At 46.0% G+C, this 23,793-nt stretch overlaps 1 protein-coding gene and 2 non-coding genes across 5 annotated transcripts in view; 2 read left to right on the forward strand and 1 right to left on the reverse strand.

Moving 5' to 3' along the window:
- The window catches only part of LOC131669455 (telomerase-binding protein EST1A-like), a 102,287-nt gene that overhangs the window by 27,823 nt on the left and 50,671 nt on the right, over positions 1–23,793 (forward strand). For all 3 annotated transcript variants that reach the window (XM_058944330.1, XM_058944331.1, XM_058944329.1), the window contains one exon: positions 89–234. In XM_058944330.1, coding sequence (XP_058800313.1) covers positions 89–234 — 146 coding nt within the window. The remainder of the gene's footprint in view (positions 1–88; positions 235–23,793) is intronic.
- On the reverse strand, positions 10,936–11,008 carry Trnaa-agc (transfer RNA alanine (anticodon AGC)). Its single transcript has one exon. It is a non-coding gene; the product is annotated as a tRNA-Ala (tRNA).
- On the forward strand, positions 16,830–16,902 carry Trnaa-agc (transfer RNA alanine (anticodon AGC)). Its single transcript has one exon. It is a non-coding gene; the product is annotated as a tRNA-Ala (tRNA).

Below are 23,793 nucleotides of genomic sequence, written 5' to 3' on the forward strand. Positions count from 1 at the left end.
GTAGCATTATTTTTTCTGTACTCGAGAGAGTTCGTTCTGTCTCCGGCAATATTCACTCAAAGAAATATGTCATAAATGTACGTTACAGAATGGAAACGTTCCAAGAAGCTGCCATTCAAATGCTCCGCGAGTTTCGCACGCTGCTTCATCACACACCACTGCCGTTGCCAGGCACGCGACTTCTGCAACTACTGGCACTCAACATGTTCGCCATCGAGACAACACAGCTCAAAGGTAGGGAAAAATTCATCTCCACCTACCGCCTACTTCCGGATAAATCTTAAGCAGCCCCTCCTAGATTAGATTGGCCCTGCGCTGGCACGCTTTCTTATTTAATGCTGTACCACGACTATCGCAGGTTTTAGTGCAACGACCTCTTAAATCTACTCGCTGGATTACCACCGCTTCTATTCAATTGTCCATGCTCCTTCCAACTTTCGTAATTGCAGTTACGACTTTTTTTTTCTTCGATTTCTCCAACTTTGTCCTTAATGTCTTATGTACTTACTCGCCCTGTGTGCTTTCTTGGGGTTCAGAGGCACATTATCTTGTATTGTTATGGCTTCGATCGTACGAGTATTGCCATTTGAAAGCCCGAGATTGCCAATCTTTGGAACATAACCATTGTTACGAATGAAATTATCAATTTTGGAAAAAGTTCAGAAAAAACGATCGTATATTCCATTATTTTTAGTTAAATGAATTAGAATGGCTCAACGATAAATTCGAAATACCCATTACGCGCCATAATTCGATTATACGTACACGGTCGGTATAAATCAAGCGGTAGCTCGATAATAACTACCCAGCGAGTCTCTTGTTAATTCAATAGCCCTGTTAAAGTCACCTCAAGCGCGGAGCAGTTATGATGCGCGCGCCTCTGATGGTATGCTTTTAATGAAATTCAATTTTGAGTCCGAAGCTATCCTCTGGCAAAGATGAGCATTTCACGCGAGATGCATCGTGGAAAAGAAAAAATTGTAATCGCGTAATGATGGTTTCGATAACCGGGCATTATCGTGCCACCATTCAGTAGGCGAAATTTCATGGCGGTCGACGCGGCCAATTAACCGGTAAGTCTCGCCCGACTGTCGAGGCGCGGAGCTGCTATCGAAACAGTGTAGATAAACACAGGAGGCTGGCGCCTTTTTATTGATTTGCGCTCAAAGTTGATACCCTGCTGGACGATGATAGCCGGCTACGACGTGACTCTTGTTGGCTGTCGTCCCATCTGCAGCATCCGACAGCTGCCGTCCGAGATGGTCGTTGCTCAAGAGATTTGATTCCGCGACTGTCCTGGCGTTCAATTTGCATTTGATTGCTTAGCTGGTCGCTTTTCCACGTATTTTACATGTATTTCGGAGTCGATAGAAACCAAACCACATTTTTAACCAAACGTCAAACAGCACGTTGCCGCTAGATTGACTTGCAGTTGCATCTGCGAGTGGCTAGTCACGTCGTCTGTTGTAGCAAGTGCAAATAGAACTGTTTGCTCTGGTGGGACGCAAAAAGAAGGAGAAGGGGGGGGAGGGAGTAATTTGAATTTGCAACTGGCACTTGGCAATCGGTAGCTACGATGCTCGTTGAGTTTGCGGTCGCTGCGCTACAAGCCAAAGCGACTCCTGCGTCTTTCCAACTTCATCAAGTTTAGCACCCTTGCGGTGAACTGTCGTCGTCGCGCCCGCGCGCCTTTTGCGAATCCTCGTTTGAGGACGCGCTTATTTGCCAAAGCCGAGCTAACTTGAAAGACACAGAACTTGCGCACACTATATCGTTTGCTTTTGTAGTTTGAAAATATACAAAACGGAGATTTGCGAGAGAGAGAGAGAAAGAGAGAGAGAGAGCTGAAAGGAAATATTTTTCTCGCTCTCTCAAAACAAGATCGGCTTTACGAGCGAAAGAGAAAGAAAAAGAAGAGGAAGAAAAAGCCAAAGGCGAGAGATGCTCTCGCGCGCGCACAGCTGCCAGCTGAGCGATCAAGTTTTTTTTCCCTCCCGATTTCCTCCGCCAACAGAGATAACCCACGTCTCTCTCTCTCTCTCTCTCTCTCTCTCTCTCTCTCTCTCTCTCTCTCGCTCTGGACCTCGCGGAATTTATCTCTCTCGCTCCCTCTCTCTCTCTCTCTCTCTTTCAAATGCGCCCGTAGGGTAAACGACCCATCGGCTGCCGCTGGCTTCTTCTCTTGCTTCCGCCTCCCTTCAATTATACGTACACGTCACTCTCGCGCGAGCGCGCCTCGTAGGGCGCAGTAAAAAACTGACGGTCGAGGCGAAATCCTGGCGCCGTTACCGATTACCGTCTCTCTCGTCTTTCTCTCCGAGAATCGTTAGGCGAAAACCTCCCTTTTCATTCCGTAATCACTGACTTCTGTATGCGCGCGCATCATCGGATATCTTGCTGCTGCTGCTGCCGCCGCTGCTGCTCTTCATTCTTTTGTTTCTCGATCGTTTCACCTTTAAACGTGCGTGTGCTTAAATTTAGAGCTGCGCCTGCGATTTATCTTCCACTCGGAAATTACCGGAATGCATTCGCAAAGTAAGCTCCAGCGAGTTATATATCGATTGGAAATTCTGATTCTGCAAAAAATAGTCGTGACGCCGCGTTTAGATTCCGAGTCATTGAAGCAACGTCGGATCCCCGAAATCCCGCCTTCAAATAATAAAAACTCACGTCCCCATGAAATGCTCAAGTTGGCAGCAGTGCTCACGTGGCAGCAATGATCACCGCATCTGGCAGGGCATTACGCTCAAATTTATGAGCTTCTTAAAGCCGCACCAACCCTGTGTGTGGGAAAAATTGTCTCGATTGTGCGCGCACGCACACACATTCAGAGCAGATCTCTTTTCTCTGCGGCAAAAGTCAGAAAGTCTTTGGCTCGACGCCCGCGATTTTTCTCCCTCTCTCTCTCTCTTTGCCAGTGCCAAATTGGCCTACGTGCGGCGGTGGCAGCAAAGATCGAGAGTCAAGTCCTTGTAGGAGGAAGGTGCTCGAGATTACAGAGCGCCAGTGTCAATGAACCCCTTTTACCGAGGCAGGAGTGCAATGCTTCCTCGATGTGTGATTTACGGCGACGAGTATAAGGCCAGAGGCAGCGAGGGAGCTGATCGATCGGCTGTTCTTCGTCGATGTAAGCCCTGTGATTATTTGTAGATTTGGTTGGCTGGATCGATTGACGGCTTGATCTATTTCAAATTGGACGGCGAGGGTCACGAAGGGATTTTTGTATTGATTTTTTAAGCGATTGCCAATGATCATGTATGATTGCAAGCGTAGAGACTAATTTATCTCGACGATCGAAACAAATATATTTAGTGGATTTGCAATGTTAGGGTCTGGAAAATTACGTATCCCTATTTTACTCGTAACGCGATGCTGTTGCACTTGTAAAAGGCAGTGCGATCACACTTTTTAATTACGAGCTATTGGAAGGAAATCAATGGTGTGTGAAATAAACAAGATCAGTGACAGGCAAATTTAATTCAGGCTTGACTGCCTCCTTAGAATTCAATTTCATTAACTATACTCACGATACAAAATTGACGAAGAAAACATAGCCACGTGTCAGGCAAAATAAATATGGCTATGTAGTTGCCATATCGTTGCGTAGCTTTATGTTTGTTGAATTTTGGTTTCCGACGCTAATTGCGTTATTAAAGCCCATTGGAGTAATTCATTTCACGCTAATTCAGTATCTTTATTTATCTAGTCCTGCTATGAAGGTATTTCGCTATAAATCTGGCGGTTAGAAAAGAAAACCCAAAGACAAGCGTTAGCTCGTCGCAGGATTTGGTACTCCTACTTATAATCGCAATTGCAAGATTTAGGTACTCATACCGATCGAGTCATCTGACGTGTTACGTCAGAGTTCATGTCTGGTTCTACTTCATTCAAATTCCAAGAGATTTACAGTTGACGCGAATCGAAACTGCTTGCGTAATTTTAAATGGAGGCATTCCTCTTTGGAAGGAGTTAATTCTCTTAGTTTGACTGATTGTTAGTTCGTTACGAATTAAAATATTTTCTTTTCTTTGTTTGCGCAAAGAATTACCATTTAAACGTACTCGTTCGTCTGAAGAAATCGAGTAAATATTCACGCGACTAATGCCCCAAGTATTAGAAAAATAGGTAAACGATCGTTTGACTTTCGCAGTTAGACTTGTAATGCAGCTTTCCCGGGTATATCGCCCTCCATACTGATTTCTTTTATTACGGTACTATTGGCCATGTAAAACGCAGTAGAATAACATGTCGGTAATTACGATTGGTCGAGAGAATCCATCGGTATATACATTCACCAGAGATATCCGATATCGGGTATAATCGACCATCTCCATACGCGTTATTATCCCGAATGTGTGCACTTAATAGAATGACGTTCCGTAGTCTCACAATACTAATGCAAGCATTTGTAGTAGAACTTCGGCACGCGCGAGTTCAGGTATGTGGTCTCCGACGTTGCTTCGCTATATCGGTATTTGCGCAATTATGGCGCTGTGTGTGTGTGTAGCGTAACGACATGCAGTCAGTCGCTTTCGCGGGCAACGTGTACGACAAGTCCTACAACCTGCTTCCTATAAATAACTTCCTCATAAGTCTCAAATTGCTGCCCTTTGAGTATCGCTGTTCGCCATAATCTTTTGTTCCATCGGTGTTTCGTTCTCGCCTAGGCACATTCTTCTTTTAGTACACGTGTCCGATGCCGTTGTTGGATCGCTGCAAAAATTTATAATTTTTTTCATGTTATTCGTATTATGATCATCTTGCACATTTCGTTCTTGTACGGTGCACAGAAACAGATGGACGAGTCATGGCATTTGCATTGCTTTTGATTTAATTTAGGAATGTGCTGCCCGATACTCTACTCGAACATGCAATTTTTCACGGCTAAAGTTTATCCGAACGGAGAGAAGAGAAGAATCTGGAAATGCTTGTTTTCATTTTCATTCGTGTATTGCTATGTTATTTGCTATAAGAATCGTGGAATCAGTGGAGCGGTGCAACGATTGAGAGAAACAATAATTTTTACGAGAACACGAAGACGAAGGATAGACAATGAAATTGTCGAGAAATACCGTGAGGACGCTCCGTCAAAAAGAAAAAGGGAAAGCAACCTCACCAATAAAGCCGTAGAATGTGAACTCGTGCGTTGAAAGGCCTAATCTATGCAGCTGAGTGAGCAAGCACCATAGAAGCGCGCGTTGGAAAACGCCCATGGGATGAGCGCTCTTAGTTCGATCGTCGTCGTCGCAGTCGTAGTTGTCGCATATATCTCGGCGCGCGTAGACAAGTTGCGTGACCCTCGGCGACTGGTCTATGGGATGCGCGCTGATCGCTCGAGAGTCGGACCGCCGCGGATGATAGACATTTCGCGACATTATATGCCTTGGAGCTACCGAAGTAGGCGGCGCGGCGGTGCCGCCCCCGACAATCCCCCTCGAGGCAACAGCCAGCTCTTAAGTGATTCAAACGGCGCTCTGTAATTTGCGGATTTACGCGACGCCTCTCGCTTACATCGCCGAGGCCTCGCCTCCTCTCCCTCGATCTGTCGCTTGTTCAGCTCTCGGCTCGACTTTTTCGTCGTTCGTCCCGATTAGGACGCGCAACTCCCCGAGGCGCGCATCATCAATCGCTCGTCATCGCGACGATGAGAACGTTTAGCGGCGCGGCGCATCGCCACTCTCCCGATGGCTTTATCTCGGGCTACGACTCGGCCGATTCCGCGTCCTGCCCTCTTTGGGCGCTGCTTCATTTTTCTTTCGGCTTTCATAGATTCAATTTGCCTCGCGCCTTGAACGGCGGGCCTGGAACGTTGCGCGTGGCGTACAGCGCTCCATTCGCGTTGATGACTCGGCCGTCGTAAACTGCACTCCTGCGCTGGCTGCGCGTGTGTGCTCGTGCCCCTCGCAAAGATAAACCATCGTGTTTGCGTAATCGTCGTGTCGGTAACGACTGCTCCCTTTTTCTCCCATTCCCGTGGATAACTGCGCTCTGTCTCCGGACACTCTCGCGGCTGCAGGCTAAACGCGCGCGCGAATAATCATACGCGCCTCGACGGAAGCGAGGAAGTCTTTAAGGGCGCTGCGTAATCAGTTGTTAGCGCTAATTAATTATGCAGCGCCATCAATATTCCCTTCGCTCGCGACGCAACGTCTAAACTCGGATTTCTTACGACTTCCTCAATAACGTCCTTCCGAAATGCGGGAAAACGCTCGCGCGCGAGTAAAAGCATACTGGCGCGACTCTCATCAAGATTTAATAATATTCATGAAGATTGCCGCTTGCTAGTGAGCGACCGAGCAGCAGAGACGGATAATCAAGTGCGTTGTCGCATTTGCGCGAGAAATATAGGCAGCTTCGTTCGTGGCGTGATGTGATGCCGCTATAAGTGCGCGTATGTGGCATCTCGAGGTAGCTGTAATAATCAGCTTTGGAAGACCAGAAGGTTTCATGCAGACGGGAAGTCGATGTTGAACTTGAACTTGTGCGATGAGAATGAAATGCTGATAACATCTGTATGATGATGCTGTCTGAAATTTAATATTCATTAATAGCGACAACATTTTTTCACTCGTGCTATTCTTGTTTTATCTAAGTCGATTTGGTTTTACGCTCATCAAAATATATGACGACGTAACAGCTTTCAATTAAACGTTATGAAAAATCCGCGTAGACACTCAGTAGCCAAAAGTTTATATTCACATACATATTTTTGTGAATTTACGATTCTTATCTATATGTTGTACACGAGGTATAGCATCAAATTAACTTTAGGAATAGTCGACGAATGGTAAGCTACTGGTTACACGAAATACTTCAAATTTACACAGACAACATTGTTATTTGTTGAGTGATACGGAGGCATACTATTCTCATAAAAAAAAATATGAGTTTGCGATAAGTTCGCGTAGAATCCGACAGGTAATCAGTTAGCCTAGCAATTTGACGGCGAAGCTCACACTTATTAACCGCAGGCTTCACTACCAGAATTAATATTGTTGAATTCCCAGACTCACTCAGTAACAAGCAACAATATTTTTTGTAAAATGGAGCAAGAGCAGTAGCTTCAATTAAACAATTCAAATTTCATATCATAAACAAGTTGTCATCAGTACGGTTAACTAAAAACTTTTAAAAATCTACCAAACTAAAAAAGTAACAAACTGCTTAGCGACGTAGTTATTTTTTTTCCATCGAACAACGTATTACAATATTACAAAATATGTCGTAATTCGTAGTAAAAATTACTAGAAAACAATAATAGTAGGATATACTCTGACTTTATAGTAAAAATTGCTATTTAACATAGTAATATTTGAATGATGGAAGTTTTATTACGTAATATAGTACAATTTACTAGCACCTGTAGTAATTACTACTATAAAAGGGATGCAGAAGATTAACTCAGTAAATTTTACTATGTACATAGCAATTTTTGTTACTTGGGGAAACTAAATATTAAAATGTTATTTGATTTGAATTACTCACATTTAAATAATTCTTTAAATTAGAGCATACACGATTTATCAATAGATTACCGTTATTATCGTTATTATCTATACACATGCACGGACGCACACACGCACGCACACGACAGTGGATTGAGTATATCCCACGATTACCATGTTTTGTAGTAAATTTTACCGAAACTGTAGTTCATTTTATTACAGCAATTCTATTAGTGTATAGTTCTTATAGGATATCAGATGTATATAGAAAAATGAGTGGTCATGGGGTATAGGTGACGCGTCACATTCCACGGCGCGTTGGCCGCTGACGATTGTAGCATATAGGGGGAGGAAAAGCATCGGTCTTATAGGCTGCCGAGCGAGCATCATCACCATCATCATCAACGGTAGCCACAGCGCGTGTATGCTTGCAATTCCAAGAAGATGCCAGCCTTGGCCAAGATTAGCGCTCAAAAAGTGCGCGGAGCGCGTTTCTTGCGCGCATTCCTGCAACTCTGCGTGACGATGCGCGCCACCGCCGCCGCCTTCTCCTCCTCCTCCTCCTCCTCCTCCTCCTCCTCCTCCTCCTCCTCCTCCTTTGACCATATTCGACGGCCTATTGAAATTGGCTGGCCAAAGATAAATGGAGCGACTCTTCTTCTCTCTACCGAGAGAGGGAGAACTCGAATTAAATGGCTCTAGTTTTTTGCTGCTGCTGCTGCTGCTGCTGCTGCTATTGCTGCTGCTCGATCTCTTTGAGATATCTTTAGTGGGCTTTTGTCCAGGCGCCGAGAGAGTAAACCTTTTACGCTGTACTCTCCAAATAAACAGGAATCGGAAAAATAAGTCGGAATGCATCTCAATAAAAACAAAAGTAGGTTCGTCATTGTGCTTTACGCAGATTCGTTGGTCGACCGACCGCTCGCGGAGAACGAAACGCTCGCGCAAAGAACGTAGACGTTGTAGTCAAGCCGATGAACCCAAGATAGATCCGAGCTTCTCTCTGCTACGGATGGCTCTCGCAGATAACACAATCGCTGAGAAGAACCGCGGCAAGAATAATGCCGTTCGATTCGTCATTTAGTCGCTTGCTAAGTGGCAGCACCGCGGCGGTGTTATCGATTCTAAACAGTCGCCATTGGTTTTTCGTCACGTTCGAAATCTCGGAAGCGTGTTCCGCGTATTCGGTCTTATTTTATCGATGCGGCGCCCGTCACGTCGGCAATGACAACGGATTTGGCCGCCCGAACAAGAGTAGGGCAGCGCTTTTGCAGTTGTAGTTGTAGCTGTATACTCGCGCGCGTGATTTGTTGAGCTATTCATTTTCAAGCTGCGCGCGCGCGCGAAAGAATGTCTGCCGTAATGATCTCTGCGAGAGAGAGAGAGAGATTTCGCTCGCGGTAAGAAGAGCGCATTAATTTTAATGATTGATCTGCTTGGATGCCGCGCGATCGTGTACGATAAAAGTGTCCACCGCGTTTCTGGGTGGCCGTTGCGTTTACACGCTCCCTCTTTCGAAGCCGTTTAGGTCTCTTCGAGTGCTTTTATTCAAATACCAAAATATCATTGACCTGGAGTATTTACATTCGCAAGATGAACGGTTTTTCTTTTCTTTTCGCGACGGTTCGACGGCAGCAACGAACGCACTTGACAATTGTGACAACAGCCGTGAAAGAAAAGGGCATAGTCTTGCCGAAAGCTGGATCTTTCCGATGGGTTGCCCTCGCAAGAGCACAAGGGTTGCGAGGAAAAAAGATACAAAAGAGAAGTCGAGTTGCACGCGGCGTCGAGTGTGTCAGGTCGCCCGCGAACGAACAACGAGCCGCTTGCTGTGGAGCGGCGTTGGCGGCGTCGTTTGCCACCCACGCGCGACTCTCGCTCGCTCGCTCGCTTCTTCTTCTTTTCTTTTTTTCCCGTCTCTTTGCACGAGAGCGCGCTAATTATCATCGGCAATTGCTGCTGCGACCATTCTTCCCCCTTTCTTCTTTGTTCGTGCGTTGTTTCGGCGTCTGTCGATGGCGACAAGTCATTCGTGTGCACACGCGCAAATCGAGGTAAGAAGTGTGGAGAAACGCAGCGGACGTGATGTCATCGACCTTCGCAAAAGATTTCATCTTTAAAGCGCGAATGTAAGAGTCGATTGCCAGCGACGCGTTAAAAGAAACGCAACCCCGATGGAATGTGCGCGCACAAAAGCCGAAGTACTTCTTTTTACGAATTTGCGTGTGTGCGTGCGTGTGTGGTCTTAACGCCTCGGCTGCTCGATCTCTTGCTTGCTTTCTTTGCCTTTCTTCTTTCTTTTGCATCTTGATTCCGCGAACTTTCTGAGGCATTATCTTTGGCGTGCGGCAGATTCGCCAGATACTTGCTATTGTTAGCGCTAAATCGAGCGTATTCGAGCTTTTTTGCCACCCTCGAGTAAATCTTGTAAATCTTTTTTTTGTTCCTGGCTCAATTATTTGCGAATTATACAAGTCGCACAATAAATACAAATCTTATCAATCTTCATAGTTCGCTTATTTATTTCATTTATTGTCTGTTTCAGGTACGTACATTTGCTCATTGTCTGCTCGTAAGTAAGTACTAAGTCAATAACTTATTTAACCAGAAAATGAAGAATAGTTTTTGTATATTGAATTAACTAGTCTTAAAATTAATGACTAGCTCAGTTTAATTTTTTACTTTTTCAAACGGTAATTCATTCGTGTTAGAGTTAGTAATAAAAGACAAGACAAGTTGGGTTGTAAAGTACTAAAAAAACTTTTAGACAGTAGTAAAGATGTATTTCAAAGTACAAAAGGACGGTAGTAACGTAAAAGTATACCCACAGTAGAAACTTAGAACGATCTTGGGAGAGAGAAAGAGAGAGAGAAGCTTGTTATTGTAGGCACCTTTACGATAACCAACTGTAGTCCTAGTCATTTTTCACTCCATGAACTGTAGCTTCAATTTACACAAGTGAAATTGCATATAATAAATCGGTGCTTCAATTCGTACTTTCGTGCCATCTCCAATGAACATAAATGCATGGAACAACAGTGTTTAAAATATCTAGAATACGTGAAAGAAATAATCAAAATAGTTCTTTTTTTTCGAAAATTTTAACAAAAATGAGATAAAAAGTTTTTAATTTTTGTTGGCATACTATGAACGTATTTGGAACATTTAGGACCTTTTTTTATCACAAGTAATTCCGTATCGCAGTAAAAAAACGCTGGACGTTTATGCTAAATTACCACTGTTAACTTTTGAAGATATCTATCGTAGTGAGAGAATCTACATAATCAAAAGTGACAGATACATGAATAATAACTCACAATGACTTTTTTACAAATTTCTTCACTAACAGTTTTTTATGTTTTGTCAATAATTTGCCTTGAGCTTTTATCTTACATAATTTCAAAATAAGAACATTATGTAATTATTGTGATTAAAAATGTTGCGAGTTCGGTAAAACAATGCTGTAAAGAAAAAGATTGAAAAGAAAATTTGGAGGCGCCGGGTATCGATCCCGGTACCTCTCGCATGCTAAGCGAGCGCTCTACCATCTGAGCTACGCCCCCTGTTATAATATCCACTTATCCGATTTCTTTTCAACGGTCACCGAGCACTACTTTTGTGAAAGTGACGCATGCCAAACCAGACTCACGGCCGTGCGCTCATTGAAATGCATACGTAATATTGCGCTTACTGTTACAGTTATTTAATGTTTATTTTATTGCATATGATCGTAATTTAATTCATATTTATTATTCGTGATTATTTTTTCCATGAAAAAACAGTCAAAAAATCAATGCATTGTTTTTATGAAATAATAGCTAAACCTATAAAAATTGTTAGGCATTTTTATAAATAGGCTTACCGCGTAAGCGTCGAAATACTGTGCCTCGAGCGCAGCGTGGACAAAGTGAAATTTCTCACTTACGATGTAATCTGAGAAACGATTGCAAACATACCGAAAGTCTCTTTAAAACTGATACGAGTGGTGACGAGGTACGAAAGGACTTTAGTAATATATTCGAGGGAAAAAATAATAGCAAGAATGAATTTGCAGGTCGCAGCGTGCCCATGGAATCTCAATTTTCCCACATTTTGCGCCCGAGGCAAAGTGTCCCCCCCCCCCCCCCCCCCAGCCGTTGAGAGAGCCCCATTCCAGCACAAAAGCCGATCTTAGCGCAGATTTGTCATATCGATCGTGGCGTCCTTGTTTTTCTCTCTCGCCCTTTCATAAAAATAGCTTCGGAACCAATGTATTCTATCGGCGAAGACGCATCGAGCAACGGCATATGTATCCGCAGAATCCTTTTACGATAAAGCCGAACATCTCTCGCGGAGCTTTTGAACAGAGGCGGCGACAGCCGCGAGATAAACGAGATAATTCCTCACCTCGGCCAAGCGTCAAAATAGAGAGAGAGAGAGCCTCTCTCCCGCAATGCGATAGGAATTTACGTGGGGAGATCTCACCTCGAGATTATGCCGAGCTAAGCTGCTTTGCAAAAAAGGCTTCGCGAGCTTTGCACTTTGTACTTGCCTTGTACATTACAGCGCGCACGAAAGAGGGTCAACGCGTGTGCGTTTAGTCTTACAGCTTCATATGTTTCGATTTTTTGCTGTTGTCTCGAATAATTGGTAGTCGCATCGTTTCATTGGTTGTTAAAGCGCGATAAAATTGTTAATTCTGCGGCTTACATCGCACGAAAAACAACGCGGAGATAGCATTATCATAGTGCCGTTCATCATGGCGGATGGCTACGCACACTTTTAGTATATATGGGGAGAAGGAGGCTCCGCCGTTGGATATATATTGTTTCCCAAGCGAAACTAATTGGATGTTCTTTGTAAGCATGATTTACGGATTTAGATAAGACTTTTTCTGCCGCTCTTGTAATTCTGATTGTTCTCGTTTCAAACTCATTTTTCTTGCTACGAGACACGGTTAATTTAAATTAATTCCTGAGAATCCATCAATTAACGAGTTTTGTTGAAAATCAGAGGGAGCAGATTGCAATGTCCACTGGCTCCAGTACGGCGCTCGAGTTTAATGAAAAATCAGTCCCGAAATTTACCGGGACCGTTGGGAGAGAGCCAAGCAGGTATAGTTGTCGATGTTTAATCAGTCGTAGGGCCGGTCGTAAATCGTAGCGGCCAGTCGATCGGCGGACCAACGGCCAACAGCAGCAGCAGCAGCAGCAGCAGCAAAGCGCGTGATGTACGGGTGGCGGCCGGCTGAGCGAGCGATCGGCGCCGTGTTGTGTAGCGGGTGCGTGTGCGTGTCGCGGGGCAGATTAATTCACGATATATAGAGCCCGAGCCATCGAAATTGCATGTTACGGGTAATTGGCAATGTCTGCATAACGCAACACGCGCTTCCAGAAAGCGCAAACATTGCCGTAGTCCTCCGTCGTCTGCAGGTACGCCTGCGAGTATTATGCCACGGGGCTTTCTCAGCCACCGCCACCCTCATCATCATCGTCGTCGTCCTCCTCATCATCGTCCTCGTCATCATCATCGGCGTATCATCGTCATCACTTACGCTGCCTACCAGTCTAAGAATTTATTTAGATGGGCAAGCCTATATAATACCGCATTACATGTACGAATCAAGTTGCAATTAGGGGGCTGGCCTCTTCGTCTTATCGTTACATTCTTCCTGTAATTTTTGCTAATCTTGACAATTTTTCGCGCGAAACCTCTTCGCAACAGCAAAACAAAGAGAAACATTACTACTTTCAACAACATTTTTTTTGTGGTCGTCAGGAAGATACTGCTCAGGGCCTTCCAACATTTACCCTCTTATCTGCAGTTAATACGAATTCGCAAAACATCACTTTAGAGTACAAAACTATTGGGTTCGCTAGAGCTACATTTCGCTTGTCCATTCTGTACACTTTTTCTTTTTTTTATTTTCGACTTTTCCGGTCCAAACGTTTACGGTCATTTGTATAGTTACAATAGCAATTTGAAAAATTATAACTTATCACGAGTTCCATGACAAGCTACACTTTTTTGCGACGAATCCTACATGGTACGTGAATTTGAGAATTTAATCGGAAACTGATCGGAAATTGATTATAATACAGTGGATAACGAATAACAACTACAGTTAAAAAACACGTTCAAACGTAAAATACGCGCGCGTTAGCCGCCGATACCTCGCGCGTAGCCAATAACATTTCTCGCGCTCGCACTCAATTATTCAAATGTACGAGAGGAAAGTACCCGCAGACAAATGAATCACCGTAGGCGATAAACGCACATTCCTCGCAAGATGCGTAACCGAGCTTCGAGCCTTTGAACGCCGACGGCGCGACAGACGAACATTCAATAACCAGCAACCATTAGCAACGAGTATTAGATGTTTCGTTATTTTTTTTTTCTATTGCCTGCGTCCATAGCAGTCCACGAGTAACCGAACGCTGCCTGTCGGAAATACCGCGCCGACAATTGATTTTTCCGCGGGCAACAAGACGTCATTTGCAAACGCGCGACCAAGTATTCAAAATGGATTAGAACTTAGGTCGAAATGGCGGGACTGAGCGGCAACTTAATAATATTCTAGAGGGGGGGAGTTGCGCGAAGGTTAATTCGCTGTAAAGACAAATAGCCAAGCGGCAACGGCCACCGCGCGAGCGAGCAGTACACTGTTGGCGAGGAGGAAGGCGGGAGAGGGAGTGCAATCGATCGGGGCCTGATTTATGGTGCGCACTAGTGAGAGTCGAGAAGCATCAGCATAAACATAAACAAGCTTCTTGCAGCAGTAGACCTATCTTCTCTCTCTCTCTCCCCTCCGCTCGGCTTTTTGCCCGTGACCGCTGAGCTTCGCGGGCCTTTTTTTCAGCTCCGGCGCATTTCGCGCGTGTCGATGCATTTCTAATGCAACAGGTGCAAGCGCGCGCGATTTTTTAAAGCAGGCAGTCGGCCGACTCGCGCGGCGCGCGCGTGCTCGTCGGATGTTTGTTCGAGCGGGATTTTTCGCGGGAGAGGCTATATTGGATCGATGATCATTAAGCGTTATTCAATTCAGCCGGAGATTTATTGCGAGCCACGGGCAGTCGTTTTACGATTCGAATCTTGCTCCTCCTCCTCTTCTCATTCCGTGTCGCTGTATACCCGGTTGATCGCGCGAGGCGCATACTTTTTCCGCTCTAATAATCGCGTTTACTTTTTCTCGTAATACCGGCGTTGAATTTACGACGCTGCGCTTTTCTCTATTCCGCGAAGGGGCTTTTTTTCGCTCTTTCGCTCTTCACTCTCCTCGGCCCGTGCGACAAACCAAGCGCATCGGCTGAAAATTACTCCTGCCGGGCGCGCGCAGCGATGCAATCGGAATCAGCGTGAGTTACGGCGCACGAGCGGCCGCATCATACACCGCAGTTGCGCGCCCGAGAGATCCATCGGCGGCAAGCATCTCATTTGCTCGAGCGTGCGTGCAGGCTTAAGCGCCCTTGTCTTGTAAACGCGCGCACGGCTTTATTAGCCCGTCCCTTTCCTCCCGAGCGCGCGTACGCGTTGCGTGCGCATCGCCGAGCCATTAATGCGAGCGCGCACGGACCTCCTGAAGGCAAACAGCGCGGCCGGGAGTGGGCACGGTCTGCTGGCGCGAGGGCGCGAATGACCAGCGCGCCGATGTCAACGCACGCGCGCGGGACGCTCCGATGTCGAGGAGACGAGCTACATTTTCGCACGTATATCGCAGAAGACTTTCGCACATGGCTAGCTAATGAAACGCGAGAGCCACGGAGCTTTTCACCTTCGGAATACAGAATGGAGAACGAGTTTCCGGCCATTCTGCACGTGGCGTTTCGTTTGCGCAGAGCAAAGTGCATCAGCGAGTCCATTCCGAGAATCCTTCATTCAGCTTCTCCGGGTTGGGAACGAGGGACGAGGCTGCGTCGGAGGCATTCGCACCGAGGTCTAGTCGTCTCGCGAAAATTCCCTCGGCTGCATTGCTTTACTTGCTCGCCCAGTGTTGGCGTGGCACGCACTGCCGCAGACGAGGCTCGTCCGCACTGACCCGACGTCAAGTCGTCGTCGTCGTCGTCGTCGTCGTCGTCGTCGTCGTCGTCGTCGTCGTCGTCGTCGTCGTCGTCGTCGTCGTCGTCGTCGTCGTCGTCGTCGTCGTCGTCGTCGTCGTCGTCGTCGTCGTCGTCGTCGTCGTCGTCGTCGTCGTCGTCGTCGTCGTCGTCGTCGTCGTCGTTGTCGTCGTTGACTGGTAAGCTTTTGCCGGGCGTACGCGCGGTTATCGCGCATGGCGATCGTCATGCATTATTCGGAGGGAGAGAGAGAGAGAACAAAGTGCGCATTTCTGCCGATTTATGCGCGCGGGAAAAAGTTAGGAATTTCTAGATGAAGCGAGCGCCGAAGGGAGAAGAAGAAAGAAGAAGCCTTTGTTTAAGGGATTTTCAGCAGAGCCATGAATAGAAGCGCTTGACGGTTCGCTTCTAAAATGCCCCGTGCCGCCTCTATTACAATACAATACACCGAGCGAGAGCGAGCTTTTTGCCGCTCGCGACTCGCTCTCGATTTATAATTGTAATGCGCATGCGCGCACAAGTCCAGCCGCTTCTATTTATAGGCATCTCTCTGTTTACGCGAGTGCGCTCCTTCGATTCCATTCCATCCCTCGTTTATCGGTTCTGCGCGCTCGCGTCTAGGACAAATAGCAACGGACACTTCGGAAAAAAACAAAAAAAACTCCCGAGTGTCCATTGTTTTGATGCCTTATTGCGATATTTTATCGGGATAATTGGAAAAAAGAAATTGGTCGTCGTTCCCTGGGATTGTTGGAGGCGCCGGCTATCGAGCCCGGTATTTCTCGCAGGCTAAGCGCTCTACCATCCGAGCTACGCCCCCGGTTGCAATAAGCAATCACGCTACGCGTGATACGCGAGCATCGGCACGGAGAGAGAAAGTGAGAGGCAGTGAACGAAAAGTCGAATGGTCACGGTCAATTCGAGCTACGAGTTTAGTGAGATCTGATTGCCAGATGTGCCGTCCGATCGAGAAAAGAGATTGGGTACATTTGAATATGTAGAGTAGGCAGCTGTCCGCAAGATAGTCAAACGATCTAGACTATAGATAAGACTGAAGAAGTTGTATCGACAGATGTTAGCTTACATGGATTAGATTGTCAAATACGTGTCATACGATTGTCGCAGGTAAATATACGACTTTGTTCAAAGCTAATGCTGAAAATTGACAGCATTGACATTGAAGCGGACGCGTAATAATACAATGACATAAGAAGGTGAGGTATGGGCGCGATTGGGGCATAACAATGTAGGTGAGTTGCGTGCAGCCGTGAACGTTGGTGCCTTTCACTTTGTGCCGAAAGTGGCACTCGCTGACCATTCAGAAAATCGTTCGAGTGACTTGACGCCAGCTGGGGGCGTAGCTCAGATGGTAGAGCGCTCGCTTAGCATGCGAGAGGTACCGGGATCGATACCCGGCGCCTCCAAATTTTTTCCTCCAACAACAGCAAATTTTCCATTTGATTATTGATTGTTCCTTGAATTCGAGTTGAAAAATACGACGTAACGAATAGTGCAACGAATAAATTTGTATAATATTGGTTCCATTCGCATTGCTGATTATAAATGAATTTACCGTAGAAGATTTTCGTCCGATGGCTGCTTGAAATTTCTTAATGTAGTTTTTGGATGAAAATTTAATAAGAAATAGATGTATTAACTCTATCTAGTTAACGAATATGCCTAGAAACATGAAATTCTGCGTAGATTCAACATATTCCCATTTGAATATTTTTGTTAAGTGACATCAGTGCTTTCAAGAATAAGCACTCCTATTTGAAACTCACTTATGTATATGTAATAATTTTCAGTGTACAACTATTTAATTTTCATTCATTCTTGTTGCACCGACTTATCCTTTAAATGCAGTTGATAATCGTGTGCATAGAAGGCGCTATTTTCAAGCAGAGCCAGCAAAGACTTTTAACGAACAAACAATATTATTGGTTCTAATGTTTTAAGTTTCAAAAGAATTATCAAGAAATTTCCAGCTATCGATGTATGATGTTTTATGGTCAATAAAATATATCATGTAAAAATAAAGACTAACAAAATCAAAATTTCATGATAATATTGTGATGAGGTGGAAATTTCAAATTGTGCAAGACCTATTCAGACATTATATACTGCAATAATTGAGGAAAATCTAACTCTGAATTGATATAGGCATTTAGCCTTTTCCCATTGAAATGAAAATTAACACACGTAAGGTTTTTTCTATTTCCACGTAGAATCGTGATAACTTTTTGATGAAAATGGTTAGTTTGGAAATTGACAGTCTCGTCGTCGCAGCGAACAAAAGGCAAGTAAAGTTGGCTCATTCGTGATAAATACAAAATCTTATGTATCATACCCGCAGAGCCAACTATTAACTGTAAAAAATAGCCGAAAATGAAATGGTTGGAATAGCGTTTGTTTTTAGAAAATTTGAAAGGGAGCTTTCTCGGAAAAGCAAAGCAAAACTAAAAGAAAGAGAAAGAGCTCCGCGGTGGTACACAATATACACTCTATTGCCCTCTCGCGTTCCTCGACCTTCTTGCTAGTCGTAAGTTGCACAACTAAATGGCCGTATAGTCAACTTGCTTCTTGATTCGTTGGGCAATTTTGTCGGAAGATACGCTATATGCCTTGTAAAGTTTTATGGTTGCAGCCTTAGGAAGAGAGATGCACGTGGAGAGGAAAGGAGACGCAAATGATTAGCTGCTCGTACATTAAATGATAGGCCTTTATATACGTACATGAGCATCGTATAATTTTAGTCGACAATTGATGACGTCACTGGCAACCACTCGCATACACACGAATACGTGCCTCGAGTTGCGCTCAGTATTACGGACTTGAACAGTTTGGCAACGAAGAATATTTGACGCTTTGTTTATGGAGTACGACGGCTCTATTAAGCCGACGGGATGACGTACATTCTTACGGTCTGATCCTGGGTACTCGGCGACAAGGTTGGCGATGCCCGGAGTAGTCTTGGCTAGAGAGCTGTTGCTAAGTCGGATGGCGCGGCCGAATAGCGAATACCTTCTCCCAGCCGGACAGTCGTACAGCGCGTCTACAATAATCCAGCGCATGCGTTAACGCTGCGCGTTTCAAACCGATTCGCGCGTCACAGGCTCTGTCGATTGAGCCTAGCGCCCCCTCCGGCTTTCCAGTCTCATCCAGCGACGACAACGTTATAAAATGTCGTGAAGACGGACGCCCATTCTAGATCCGAGCATACATGTACGTTGACTCTTCCTTTCTCGAAGATATCACTTTTACTGCACCAGCGAAGATTCATTGTCGATTGTAATGCTGTTGATCTCGAGCTGTATTTGAATCTACATCGATTTCAAATGAAATTACAGCCTTTGATTCTTCTTTTTGCTAATACTATGTAATTGTGGATTGCTGTATCTGCACAAGTCAATGGGAGAAATACAGATCTTAAAGCGAATAGAACTTGCCTCACTGTCTTTTATATAATTATGCTTAACGTAATACTGTGATGATTATAATTAAATGCAGAAACTAGCAATTACGAAGGATGTACTTTTACTCGCAACAGAACAGCATCGCTCAGCGATAAATAAAAACATTACAATCGTATCGAAACATTTTTGTTGCATTGAGCTTGTGTTGCAAAATAAAGGAAAAATAAAAGATAATAATTTCTCTTTTCCTTGCCCGAAAAAATAAAACAAGCTGAAAAAAAGTTTAAAGAACCGAAAGCTATACTTCCTAGCCAGCGAAGAAGTTGCAAGCAGGTTCATCAGCCGCAGCAAAAGCGCGGCATCACTAGGAGAAGCAAGCAAAAACAAAAAAGAAAAGAACGGAAAAGAAAAGCAAGAGCTGCAACACAGCAGCAGGAGCGGCAGCCATTCGATCATTGGCGGAGCCGCGCGTAGCGAAACGGTGAGGGAGCGCGCTGCGCAGCGAGAAAAATGGCCCTCGGGCTCGCCTCGACCTTGCCCTCGCCCGCGTCAAGGCCATCGCGCTTCGGGCGCATTGCACCCGTCTCGGTGTAGCACGCTGCTGCAGTCGTCGCCGTCGTGCCGCGCCGTATCCTGACAGATACTACTTCGCGCCTCGCTATACGTGTTTTACGCACGTAAGCGTCACTTCCTTTTTTCTTTTGGCTTTGTTTTCTTTTTTATTTCAATCAGACATTTTTTTTTCTAGTAGTCGACGGCTGCACGTCCACTGTTAGCTCGATTATTTTTCTTTTCTTGACGCGCAACGATTTTATCTCGTCAACAAGCGAGTAAGTTGTAAACGGTTGATCGAACGATTTCACCGGGCTGTTATTTTTCATTTATTTATTTATCTTTTCAACTTGTTGCTCGATGGATCGTTCCATATACTTTTGCCTGCTTTCTCTCACGCTGTTTGATCCTCTTGTCCACATTGCAATTGTTTAAATCGAAAAAAATCGCGTAGGATTTACCAAGGCTACATATAACTGTACATTCAACGTTTCGTCATCAGTTGCGAATGTCGCCATCTACATTTTACCTCGATTTTGTAATACGTATCTGGCCATCGGATCTCACTCAACTCGAAACTCCAGTTTGTTGACCGTGATCACTCCACTTTTCATTCAGTGCCTCTCACTTTCTTCAAAAGACACATTTTGTTTGAGTTCGCGCATCACGTATCCCATCGTTTAACATGCGAGAGGTAACGTGATCGATACCCGGCGCCTCCAAATTGTTTTTTTAATACATGAAATTAATTTGTTCATTACATTTATATTAGTTTTATACTTATTGAAGTATATCACTACGGTAATTTGAAATGAAATTTTAAAGTTGTTTTCTATATTGAAAATTGCAGTTAATTCTATTCAGATCACAACAATGTACACGTATGTAAAATTTTCACATTCCATTATTTCTAGTTTACAGATGATAAAGGTTTTTGAATTTTGTAAATAACAATTTAACTTTTTGGAAGCGTCAATCCGTATCCACCTAGCGATACAAAAGATACTAAATAAAATGTGAAATGACATGTGAAAACGATGGACACGTCACTGCGACAAGTTTTGTACGTTACGCACACTTAAATTGATTGTCATAAAATTCAGAATACTCTTCTCATTTTCAGAAAGGGAGAATCTTAATTAGAGGATAATATTTAAAATTTGAAGAGCATAACTTTAAGTACGCATAAATTTTAAAAGCTTCATTTGTAGTGTTGCTCATTTCGCAGGATCATTCCTTTAGCTAATTAAAACGTTGGCTTAATTAAAACGCCTATTGCGCACAAGATAATTGACAATCACCGCGGATCAAATAAGATCCGGCCAAGTAAATACGATTGGCAAAGTACTCAATGGTATAGTGTGCGATCGCAGAAGGACGTATTAAAACGTAGGATACACGCGAGAAATAAAACGACGGCGAAGCTTTATTGAGCGCGCGGAAGAAAAAGCAGCCGCGCGCGCGGAACAAAAACGTCATCCCTCCTAGTCGCGCCCAGCAAAAGGAGCAACGCCCTTTATTAGTCGCGCGCGGGCAAACAAGCAGCTCTCTCTCTCTCTCTCTCTCCTCTCTTTTCCATTGCCGAGTGCGAACAGAAGAGACGCAGCTCGCAAGCGCGGTAGCAAGTTGATACAGTCCTTGAACTTTCGCGCGGGCGCCCGCGCGCGCCGGGTGTATTTATAGCCGCGCTGACGTTATTTTTAACCCGTATGGAGCGTGTCGCGTCGCGACGAGAACGAGTTGCGGCGAAAAGCGCGTAATCTGCAGATATATTTATAGGCTATTTGGCCGTGGCCGCCACGGCTCAGCCCCTGCACGCGACGGTATCTCGCCGCGCGCGCGCGCGCGCGGACAAGTTGTTGCCGTGTTGACTGCGCTCGACCGCAACTAGTCCGACTCGGAGCAACTACTCGCGGCACGAGCTGTTCAGGTGGTCCTCTAATGGCCCGTTCTTCGCGGCCACGGGGAACGAAATAAGAAGCGAGATGACGTCGGCTGCAACGTCAATTAATTAGGCGATTTTAATAAGTGGTACCGATCGGCGAAGCGCGCTGACCATCGAGGGTGCGCCGTCTCCCTTTGTGCGATATAGGCGGTTTTTATTTATTTATTTATTTATTTTTTTCTCGTCGGATCGCCGCGCGCGAGAGGCGTTGATTAGCGCGCGGCTATATAGGTCTTTGTTGCTTGGTTTTTTGCGTTCCGCCGGTGCCCTTGCGAAGGTCGCCGTCGAGTTGAACGCACGCGCGCACCTGCGCCCCTCGCGCTCGCTCTCATTGGCCGAATCATCGTTTTCTTGCCGCTCGGGCGCGCTCTCGGGGAAACTGTTTCTTGCCCGTGGCCGGAGCCTCTCTCTCTCTCTCTCTCTCTCTCTCATTTCTGGCCTGCTCCTCGCCACGGCCGTCTCCGCGGGCCCGCGCGATTGCGCTTTGCATTCCGCGCGCCTGCCGTCCTCTCGGCGGCTCCGTCTGCGTTATTACCATTGCCGGCGTTTTACCATACGCCGCGGAGTGCCCCCCCCCTCCCCGCCACACGGCCGAGCGCCGCGTTGGCTTTCGCCTTTTTAATTGCTCGCCACGGCTCGCCTCTCCGGCCGCGCTATTCATTAGCGTAAGAGACGCTGAGTCACGGGCCTCTGCCTGCCGCGACCGATCGAAAATTGCGCTCGCCGTGCGTCTCCTCTTTCTCTCTCTCTTTTTTCTGTCTTCGCGGCGATCGAGCATTCCGCGAACCTGTTTACATTTTCTTCCAGTTTGTCGGGCTTTTTACTTGCGCCGTCGTGGCGCGCCTCTGCACTGTTATCCTCGATCCCCTTGTCCCGCTCCCGAGCCATTCAAATGAATCTGGCGCACTCGCGACACGGCCGTTTCGCCGGCGATGGCGCTCCTATCGCGCGCTCGCTCCTTCGAAAATTATGAAATTTAATAAGCTCGCGTCGCGAGTAGTCGATCGAGCCTCGATCTTCCGGCGGCGCGCAGCGAAGCTGCAGCGCAAAGCACAGCGGTTCCCTCGAGCCAAATATAATTCGCGGCTTGACTCCTCGCGCGAGCTTTTCACGGCGTCGAACACACCCCCCTTTCGAGTTCAGCTTGCGCGCTTCCTCGATATCTGCATAATGTCCCCGCGTAACGAGGTCATTTGCTGCGACTCTTTCTCGATAAATCGCGCGGCAGAGGCAGACCAGTCCTCGTCACAGCGGGTTATACGCGACTCTGACAACGGACCGCGTCGACGTTTCAACCGCGAGCCAGCTGTGCGGGCATATCTTCGATCTTTACACTCGCGCGCGCGCATAAAAGGCAGAAACTCGCCGATTAATCAGTGATGTCGCCCGTCAGGCGCGACTTTTATCGATCGCTGCCTGCGCGCACTGCATCAATAACTTGGCCCGTCCGCCGCAGCTTCAAGCGGACGGCATTCATTTTTATATTACCCAGCAATTTTCGACCGACAGTCTTAGTCGTTCGGATACTTCCGCTTCCGATCCCTTTTGACTTTCCATTAAGAATCGGCCAAAATAGAGGTGTGGGGCGTGCCTTCAAACGTGCCTACGTGCCTCTTCTCAATGCGGAATATAATTTTTTGAACGGCAATTGTTTCGACGGACATCATCTGACCTGTAATCGAGTTTTGTTGCAGGTAAGCCCGTAGCTTCGGATATAACGTGCTCGCGCAAATTAGAAATTGCGAGAGTCAGGTCCGCGTGAATTCGGGTGAGCAGTCGCTTGAAACGACGAAAAGGAAGCAAAGCGTTGCGCGAGCAGCGCCGAGCCGCAAAGAAAACAAGCTCATCGAGAGAGAGAGCTCAGTGCCATTGTCGGAGCACGTCTTCTTCCAAGGAGACATCCCATAATTCGCGAGCTCCGGGCTGCCAATCGTGGCGAGCTCGTGCGGAAATGTCAGGACTGTCGTAAAGCCAGGCTACAGGTCAATCTCGCCGATCGGTCCTTGTGCGCGTCCCGCACGTGGGCGCGAAAAATGCATAAATCAGCTTCTTTAGCGATGCTGGCGGTGTCGACCGTTAAGTCGCGTCGCGAGGTCTTCTCGAGCTAATAGCGTCGCCGTAAATTCTTCCTGCGTGCGTACGCATCCCTCGTGCCCTTTATAATAAATAATGTAATACATTACGCTCACGCGCGCGACGCGCACTCTGTATATATCGCTGTCGTGAGCGCGCTCAAAGTCGCGTGATTTACGAGCATTTCTCGTATTGTTTTCGGAAGGTAAGACGACAGGCATGCGGCCATGCTTTTGCCGAGGGCCACGAGTCTTCCGATATCTTTGCGATTTTAATGGGTAATTAAGTGTCGCGTTACAATACGCAGCGTTCCGGGTGAAATGATCGGC

Source organism: Phymastichus coffea, unplaced genomic scaffold, assembly GCF_024137745.1.
Source record: "Phymastichus coffea isolate CEN01 unplaced genomic scaffold, Cenicafe_Pcof_1.1 PCOF00093, whole genome shotgun sequence".
Taxonomy (NCBI): Eukaryota; Metazoa; Arthropoda; class Insecta; order Hymenoptera; family Eulophidae; genus Phymastichus; species Phymastichus coffea.